Source organism: Columba livia, chromosome 3, assembly GCF_036013475.1.
Source record: "Columba livia isolate bColLiv1 breed racing homer chromosome 3, bColLiv1.pat.W.v2, whole genome shotgun sequence".
Taxonomy (NCBI): Eukaryota; Metazoa; Chordata; class Aves; order Columbiformes; family Columbidae; genus Columba; species Columba livia.
In genome coordinates this window covers 16,634,997-16,644,573 of record NC_088604.1, presented here as the reverse complement: position 1 = coordinate 16,644,573, position 9,577 = coordinate 16,634,997, and the positions used below count along the sequence as shown (strand labels likewise).

At 48.9% G+C, this 9,577-nt stretch overlaps 1 protein-coding gene across 4 annotated transcripts in view; it reads left to right on the top strand.

The window, feature by feature from the left end:
• Positions 1-1,493: 1,493 nt before the first annotated feature.
• Positions 1,494-9,577, top strand: part of GRHL1 (grainyhead like transcription factor 1) — a 43,136-nt gene continuing 35,052 nt past the window's right edge. For 2 of the 4 annotated variants that reach the window (XM_021293565.2, XM_065055943.1), the window contains exons 1-3: positions 2,044-2,226; positions 5,251-5,437; positions 8,705-8,775. In XM_021293565.2, coding sequence (XP_021149240.2) covers positions 2,180-2,226; positions 5,251-5,437; positions 8,705-8,775 — 305 coding nt within the window. In that variant the 5' untranslated portion in view covers positions 2,044-2,179. Of the gene's footprint in view, positions 1,648-2,043; positions 2,227-5,250; positions 5,438-8,704; positions 8,776-9,577 lie in introns of those variants that run through there. The other 2 variants (XM_065055944.1, XM_065055942.1) reach the window with 2 other exon arrangements.

The window sequence follows — 9,577 nt, the reverse complement described above, 5'->3', positions numbered from 1 at the left end:
TCTGTCAGAAACAAAACGAGTTATGCTTGTTTAGAAAAACGTCACTTTCTGACATCTTAATTGGATGACAGTGTTTTTTTCATATGTGAGAGCTGATAAGAAATTTTCTTCTATGTAATATCAGATTTTTTTAAATAGGTAGGATAAATATAACACCATTTATTGCATGTCATAAAGAACAATTTACATCAGTTCATTTCATTTTGTAGAGCAAGATCCTACTTCAGTAATGATATTTATCTTTTGCCATCCTAATGGCAATGTTTGCAGATCCAAACAAAGCATTTTGTTTCCAGAACGCTAGTTGTAATCCAGCCAGAGGATATTAAGCAACTTCCAGGATTAGACCCTTAGTGAAAGTTTGTTCCCTTTAGTTTCATATTTCCTTTGGTTGGCTGCTTGAATTGCCCTTCTATAATTTTGCATTGGAGTAAATCCTGTACAAATAGGGAAGTGATTTTGACCTAGAAGGAGAGACCTCTTATTAGTGTGCATGCTTTTAAATTACAGTACCTATCTGAAGCATCTTGACATATGATAGATAGCATTGTTGCTGGATGGGTTTGATTCAACTTGTTACTTGAACAAGCAACCTCCCACCCTTATTTCTCAAGGAGAAACTTAAGATCTTTCTGATTTAAATTCATGCATGCCACTTTGGACATATCCATTGTAATTGTAACGTTGATGCTGTTGTTAAACCAGAGGATTTAGATACATTTCCAGCAGTAACTCCATTGTAAACCTCTCCTTCTCTCCCAGCGTGGATTCACCTATGAGACGCATGATGCTGGGATCCTCTGTACTTCGGTAGTTGGTGCAAATTAACGAGTGTTGTGTTGGTTTTAGACTTCCCTAAATACGACTTTAGTACAGGAAAAAGAAATAAGGTGTATGGGGTGGGAGAAGGGAGACCCATGTGTAAGGTGAATGATTCCAGGGTGATTCCTGTGAACCCCATCGCCAGTCCCGGGCCGGGCCGGGGTCCAGGAGGTGACACCTCCTGAGGCGGCGCTGGGGGGAAGCAGGGCGGGCCGATCGGGATCCCTCGCGTACCCCGGTGCAGCTGCGGTGCTGGCGCCTGAGCGCCGGTGAGCGCCGTACGTGCGGGGAGAGAGCTGAAACCGGGCAGAAAAGGGGTTTTTTCTCAGGAAAACGGCCTGTGACAGCGGGGTGCGCTGCCGGGCCCCAGGGAGGCCCCCAACCGCGGGGAGGGCACCTCCGCCGTGAAGTTTTACTCGTCCCTTTCTTGCGCCGCCCGCCGTGTTGTAACGAAGGGGCTGCGGCTCGTCGCCTCGGCGCTGCCCGGCCGGGTTGGGGTGCCGGGTTGGGGTGCCGGGTTGGGGTCCCCGGTTCGGGTCCCCGGGTCGGGTCCCGCATGGCACCGCCCCACCCCGCGCCCGGCCGCCCAATGGGGGCGCGGCGGCTCCGCCCCGCGGTCCGGAGCAGCCAATGGGAGGCGTCGCTGGGCGCCCGTCCACCTGCGGCTGCGGGAGCCACCTGAGCGGGCGAGAAAAGCCGACAAAACCCGTCGGTGCGGCGGGCTGCGCGCTGCTCTCTCCGCTCGCCCCCGCCTCGCCCTCCCGACCAGCCGGGCCAGTTCTGCCGCCCGCTGCCTCCGCCAGACATGACACAAGACTACGACAAGTGAGTGAGCCGGGCGGCGAAGAGAGAGCGGGGAGGGGGGGGAAGAACCGCGTCCGGTCCGACCGGTGCTGCCGCCCCTCCAGGGGTCTGCCGCAAGAGGGGCCCGCCGCCTGCCGCGCTGTGGGGCCGGGCCGGGGGCAGCCGTTCCCGGGGACCCGCCCCTCTCTAACTTTGTGGAGAAGTAACCGGAGGCCGCTGCGGGGCGGTACGAAATGGCGGGGAGGGGGAAGCCTTGGATGGGGGGGCGCAGCCGGGCGACCCCGGCGGCCACCCCGCCCCGTGAGCCGAGCGGCGAGGCCGGGCCGGCTTTGAAACCCGACACCCGCAGCGAGGCGTGGGGCCGCGCCGCCGCCGTCCGCCCCCCGCCCCGCCGCACCTTAAATGCGGGCGGCGGCGAGCGGGCCGCGCTGTCGGGAGGAGCGGGCGCCGCCGCAGCGCCGGGCTGCCCCTCTGCCGGGGGCCGAGGGAGGCGGGCGGAGCCGCAGCGGCGGGTTGTGCCCCCCGCTGGAGCCGGGCGGTGCGAGCGGCCCCCATGGACTTCTACGAGGCGCACCCCTCCGGAAAGGTGGATTTCGGCAGGTGAGGGGGTCGGGCCCGGCCGTGCCCGCAGTCAGCGGTGCTCTCGGTGAACTCGGCTGCAGCTGCGGGAAACCGGGTGTCGAAAGAGCTAAAACTGAGAGTAGGAACTCCGTGGTTTTGAACGCCGAGGTGTCTTCTTCAGATGGATCCCTCGTGGCGTTTAATGGCTTGGGTTTACTCCTGCACTTGCCACCGTGCCCGTCTGGAGACGGTGACCGCGGGCACTGTAAGAAAATGGGATAACTCTGAAGGGATTTGAAGAACCGATTAAAAAACTACTGTATTGTGAATAATCGGTGACTCAAATGGACTCGATTTCTAGGGAAAGCATAGGATTCCAACCAAAGTTGTTTTGATGTTTGGTTTTATTTTTATTAATGTATAACTTTCTAGAAAGAGGACTCTAATGCAGCAGCTCACTAACTTTACCGTGTGATTAGGAATTTTCCTTTGTTTTTTGGTGTTTTTTTTTTTTGTTTCACGTCTAATGACGCTTGACAGCTGAGGCCATAGTAATTGAGGTACATGAGCTTCAATTTTCTGGCACGTAGACAGAAGCCAGCGAAAGAAATCCTCTCTGCTGCCTCAGCATTAAAGGTGTGTGCTGTGCAAAGCCCAGGTGTACAGCACTCTGAGGATCTCTGAACGTCTCGAGTTAAATTGCACGGTGACGGAGAGGAAGGGAGGGTTGTGCATCAGTGAAGCAAGTAGGAGTAGTTTCTGTGATCTGAACACAGATCACAGATCTGTGGGTTCCTCGCAAACAGAGAATATTTACTTTTTGTGATATTCCTTTCCTTCCACTTTAGTCGTGTAGAAAGTAATATTTAGAAATTATTAAAACTGCAGTAGGAAACGTATTTCCAGCCGATACTGGACACGTCTGCTACTTTGTGGGCAGAACCGTGTGTCGGTAATCTTGAAACATGAAAGAAAAACAAATGTTTACCTTCTCTTATTAATATGCTCTTATTTTCCTGAAAGAAGCTGTGGTTCTGTTAAGTGATTGAGTTGCTGCCAAACCCTGCACTTCTCTTGATAATTCCGTGGATAATTCTTTCTACGCTGCTTTTAGGGGAGTAGATTACCTGTAGGGCAACATGCATTATATTTAGGTGGTGGCAATGACAAAGAAATCATACAGAAATGTGTAGCATTTTGCATTTGCTGCATTTCTGGTTAGCAGCTGCTTTAATCCTGGAGGCAGTCAGCTCAGTGTTGTTGAGAGTCCCAGCAAGGCTGACGGAGCCCTTTGGCCCGGCAGCGATGGATCCCGTGAGCTGCACCCAGGCTGCTTCAGTTGCCTTTTTCTTTACAAGAGACTTTAACTGGAGGTTTTACCTTTTTGCTGTGGGCATTTGAAGTTTCTTTCATCATGTTGTATAAGCACAGAGCTTGTACTTTGTCCCTAAAGAAAATTCTGCTTTGTCTTCTGCTGTGAAGCCTCTAAGAGAAAGTGGAGGCTGCCTCCCGCAATATCAGAGGTATCTGCATTTTGGTATTTGCGTCAGTGTGTACACAAATACATACAAAGACATAAAGAAAGGGCTTGTCTTTTTTGTTGTTGTTTGCTTTTTTCCAACTATATAGTACTGATTTACAGCCACAAGGTGCTCTGACAAATCCTGGAAACTCCCACTGGCTTTAACCATCCTGGAGCTCAGCAAAACTGCTGTCGCTGATAAAGGGCTGAGCGCGTCATTTGCAAAGCGCTTTGCAACCTTTTTGGTAGAAGGTGGTGATAAATGTAGGATACTGTTAAGATTTTTCTGGTGATTAGAGTATTTCACAACTTTTTATTTCTCAACTTTTTGTATTTGTAGTATATTTCAATCTCTGAATGCATCTGGGGGAATAGATGAATCAAATGCTTATCTACTGGGAAGGGGTGTGATGGTGGCAGGGAACTGCTTTTTGTGGGGGTTGTGGGTTTTTTGTTTCCTTGGGTTTTTTGGTAATCTTTTGTTTATTTTAAACCTATTACTAATTCATTAAGAAACACAGAGTTTGGCATTATTTAAGAAAATAAAAAAGCTTCCCTTCTTCTCCCCCCCCCATTCTGCAGTAACTAATCTTATCCTTTCACTGGAAAGAAAACTGTTTGAACTGGTTTAAAAGTCAGATTTAAACGCAGTTGACTTGAACTGACTTGGAAGATGAAGTGTATATTTTATCAGTAGAACTGAAGTATCTGAAGTACTGTAAGCTGGTAGGACAGCATTTTCGACAGATTTTCCACTTTCACCTGTGGGCAGAAGGTCCAGGTCATCTTGGAACTTTCTTGTTCCCAGTCATCTCTAAATGTTCAGAGTAAATACGTTGTTGTTGTTTATGCTACAATATAAAGGGAAAAACTCCAGTTTTTCTCTCTTTTTTTTTTCCGAGTCGTCTGTTGAGGGTGTTTCAATCTAGTGTCACAGATTATTTCAGCACTAACCAGGCAGTAAGTCTTTTGGCTTCCCTTGTCAGAAAAATTCACTGCCAAATTGATTTGAGGTCCCTTTGACCTATTTCCCTGTGAAGTTTATAACTGATTGGCAGCTTCTAGATGGTATTTCAGATATACTCTGAGAGCGACGGCAGCTTCTGAAAGCTCTGGGGGAAGGAGATGTTTCATTAATTCACAATTTCTAGTTCCACGTGGGAACTGGAGCAGGTTGTGGCTTGGTATAGTGTTATTATGTAGGACGGGCTAGAGGTTTTGTAGGTGGTAGGCCAGTAAACGTGCGGAATTCTTTCTGGTTTGGATTCAGAGCGATCAGTTGTGCTTTTAAACGGCTTTGCTATTTTATATAGGCTGGTGTAATCCAACTGAATTTGGTCAAATTAATCCTGGTTTACACTGAGTGTGAGTGAGATCAGAATTAGGTTTCTGGGCTTTTTGTGTTGACTAATCCTTGCAGTGCACTGAATCAGAATATGAACCTTGTGAAACTGGGGCAGCTAATTAGGAGAACTATAGGAATGTTTTTCATGTGTTCTAACAGGTGGCTTTCTTCTTTCTCCCTTTTTTTGTGATTCAAGTAAAAGACCCGTCTTGGTTCTTCAGAATGACTCTCTCTACTCTCAGAGACGTCCTTACACCAGTGAAGATGAGGCCTGGAAAACCTTTCTTGAAAATCCCCTTACAGCAGCTACCAAAGCTATGATGAGCATCAATGGTGATGAAGACAGCGCAGCTGCCCTGGGACTGCTGTATGATTACTACAAGGTAGATTGGCGTGGGTACGCTCCGGCAGCGGCGGAGCTCTTGTTCCACCCGCGGAAAAGGTGTCATTTGCTAGAGGATTTTACAGAAGCAGTGACTAGATCACAAAGACTTTAAGCTATGTGGTTTTTAAATGGAAAAAAATCCCGTGTCCCTTTTTCTGAAAGTTGGTTTATTTTTAGCTCAGTAAAGCAAGATTCCCTGGACCTTAATGTAATGGGTCAAAACTTCAGTAGCACTTTGCCTGCTGACTCTAGGTTCTGTGGGAGCCAATATGTTATAGAAATAGGTGTGAAGGATGATACTTCGGAGCATGTCTGTCTCAATGTAAGTGCATGTGGAGAAGGAAACTTCTCTCCTTCTGCTGGTGTGATCCCCGTTCCCGTGGGGCCCTCGGCTTTTGCTGGGGCTTTGATGTGCTACCTGACTCTCAGCTGATACTAAGCTATCACAGTATGTTTGGGATTGGAAGGGACCTCGAAAGATCATGTAGACCAATCCCCCTGTTGGAGCAGGAACGCCTAGGTGAGGTCGCACAGGAACACATCCAGGCGGGTTTTGAATGTCTCCAGAGAAGGAGACTCCACAACCTCCCTGGGCAGCCTGTTCCCGTGTCTGTCACCCTCACTGAGAAGAAGCTATCACTATGGATTTTTAGCAGTGTGTGGGGTGGAAATGCCCACCTGAAGGGGTTACTGTCCGCACCTCTCTAACCTTCCGTGGGCTTCAGCTGCCACTGCTAGTCCTTTGACAGCCACAGTTGTCTTCTCCAGTGTTCGCGGTCTTCTCAGAGACATGCACCTTCCTACGTGCTCACAGGTGAACGGACTGCAGTCAAGCAGATAACCTCCTGCTTTCTGTGGGGTATATTTTGCTGAGCTTTCTTTCCTAAACACCAGAAGTCTAAGCCAGGGTAGTTATGTCCGTGTCTAAGTCAGCAGAGACCAGCATGTGTTTCCAGGCAGGGAGGTGTCCTGCCTGTGTCCTGTGGCAGCTCACCAGGTGGAGATGCCTGTTTTTTCTTCGCTGGGTGTGCAGGAAGGCCGGGAGGCTGACTTGGCTTGTGTGCCTGACGTTTTGGCTAGTGTCTTTTAATAGCAGTGAGCACAATTGCCAGCCTCGGTGTGTTCTTCAAGCAGGAATAGAGGCTGACTTGTGCGCGCAAAATCCTTGCCTGCCCTTTTAAGAGCTGAACGTGCCTTATGTATCAAAATATTATTGTAATGCTTAATATGGAGATTGATGCTCCGCACACATGACAAAATGCCACAAACTCACTGATGTGGATGTTATTCAGGTAGTTTTGTGGGAAAACTGACTTTCTGCTTTGTGCCTCTGCTTGCTATGCTTTTGGGGGAAAAAAACGAACCAAAACAAACCAAACAAAAAAACTCAAACACAAAACCACAAACAAGCAAAAACACAAAACCCACACACTTTCACCAGAACAATCTTAATCCCCCAAATCAATTTTGATTTCTAAACCTGTGGATTACAAATGAAGTGTGATGTTGATCCTTCACGCTTGGCAAAGCGAGGGGATTTGCCATACATTAATGTGTAATTCAGGGTTTCCTCTCGTGTTTGGTTATCAGTGGGTGTACAGAAAAATCAGTGGAAGAACAGGTATGCTGCACACTTGGGTGAGGCAAAATGGTTAGAAGCTGAAAGATTTATTGAGGACTGTGATGAAGTAATGCTAGAGGGATGACATCCACGCATCTCAAATACGGCCCCTCTGCAAAATTAAAGGTGAGATTGCTTTTGCCTTAAAAACAAACAAAAAAAAAAAGGCAAAAAAAACAAAACAACAGAATCAAACAACTTGAGTTTTCTTCTGTTTGACCAACACGCTGTGGTTAATAGGGCCTTACAGGAAACAATTTTTGATTTAAAAATCTGGAGTTGAGAAGTGTTGGACTTGAGGCCAAATGTGGCTTGGAAGACCCTTGTTTTCCAGTGACTAGTTAGTGTCACCCTCCTGGCAGTTTCCCAACTAGAGGTTCTCGAAGTGCTGCTGGTTCCTGTGGAAAACTCAGCAGTTCTGGTGTTACTGGAGATTCCAGGTTATGTGGAAGAGCCAAGAGTTAGGTTTTAGTTAGGGTCTGTTTAGAGACGGGTGCTGTTCGCGCAGATACGCCATCAGTCAGCACAAAGCAGTGGTTCCCCATGTTGCACCCGAGCTGATGAACGTGGGCAGTGTCTGAGCAAGCTTCAGTGATGGAAGGTGGTGGGAGTTGACTCCTCCTTACACCACGTAGTGTTTCCTTTGCTTGTTCAAGAGGTGTGTTGAGGGTGGCAGAAGTCCTGGGCGCCGTGTTTGCTTGCAGAGGAGCTTGCGTGGGCTTGCTGCACAGCTGAGGGCAACTGAGCCCCACGGGCTGGCGCCCACAGTGGTGAGAGTGTTTGTGTCGCTGGCTGTGTGCTCCCGGGAACTAAGCTGCTGCAGGTAGAAATGGTCACCACCTTCTGTGCGCCTTGGCCTGGCAGCACGGCTGGGAAAATGGTCCGTGTCTGTGCGTGAGCTACGGGGTTGTGTGCTGGGTGTCGTGGTGTGTGGTGTTCTCAGGGTAGGTCCTGTCTGTGGTATAAAACGTGAGGATCAGTATTGGGCTGTCTTGGATCCAGAGCACTGGTGGTTACCTTTTGTTTATAAAAGACTTAATGCAGTTTGGGCCAGTGTGTTGTACATGGTTGTGCACAAGAGTCAGCTGTAGCATCATAATATGCTTCTCAAACTTAGTCTTCCCTGAATCCCCTGGTCTCTGAGGATAAACAAAAGCTTCCAGTAGTCTTTTGAGGACATGGCCTAGGGAGAACGTGTCCATGGGCAGGGGCTGTGGAGCAGTGTCCTTTTACAAGCCTCGAGCTCATCCGGCATGCTGAACCCTGACAGCCCGCGGAGGAGAAAACCTGCACCGCTGGTGCAAACCTCGGGAGCTCTCCTCCGGGTGCCCTCACCCCCGCGCTGGTGCTCCCGGCAGGGTTGGCTGGCTTTCTGCACTGGTTTTACCACTGCGTGGTGCTGGCAGGAGCCCAGGGCTGGCACGGCTGGCCAGGTCAGCCACACGGGGATCTGTGGGGCATCACCTGGGACAGGCCTGCCACCCTTTAACCATGGGAACATCAGTCAAGATGTAATGTCAATAAGAACCGATATCACAGAATGATGCTTTCTTAATTTCACCAAGGGTCTGTGTGTTTTAAGGAGCTATGTTTTTCTTTGTATGGGAGGGCAAATGCAATTATAGTATGCCTTGTATTTCCCAGGTTCCAAGGGAGAGGAGGTCTTCCACAGCTAAACCAGAGGTAGAACATCCTGACCAAGATCATAGCAAAAGGTATCAGTTTTTATTATTGCATGTCTGCTTATCCCCTTTCCTTCCTAGACCACCAAAGCTGCTGGAAAAGAGAAATTGTTTGTTTTTACTCTGTGCTCCAAATTCCTTTGCTGCCCCAGGAACAGGATGGCAAGTGGACCATTATGTGGAGCTGAGGCCCACACTGCTGCTCATCACCGTCCATCTGCTTTCTGTGTGCCGGTGTCATGCAGTCAGCATAGCAAAAGCTGCTTTGCAACCCTGGGCACAGCCTGGTAGCACAGACACCCTTCCCGAGGCTGCGGAGGTGCCTGGTGACCCTTTTACTTCTGCATGCAGTTGCCTCAGTTGCTCACGGCTGGTTTTGTTCTTCAGCACCAGCAGCATTGCTTCTTCATGCATGGGCTGGTAGGGAAGGACTTCAAAGTGCTTGCTACTTAGTTTTGGTTTTGTATTGTTCATGGACTTCTTTAGTATCCTCTGGAACTCCTTTCTTCCCTCCTTTTCCTGCCCTCCCTCTCTTGTGCCTTCCAAGCAGAAGATGATACCAATTAAGTAAATATTACAAATGTAAGGTTCATTCAAGCCAGGCTTCCACTCTTACCTTCTTCTTCCTTTGGACAGACTAGAAAGCTTTAAGGACTCAAGGTGAGGTTTTTGTGGTCTGGCTGAGCCGACTGAATGACTCTTCGTTGAGAACAGTCTAGTTCCCAGCCACGTGTTCCCACTGCTCCCCTCGTACCAGCCCTGGTCTTCCACTGACCCATAACCTAGCAGGCAAAAAAAAAAGGCTCATTTTCTGCCAGTGGAACAAGCCAAACTG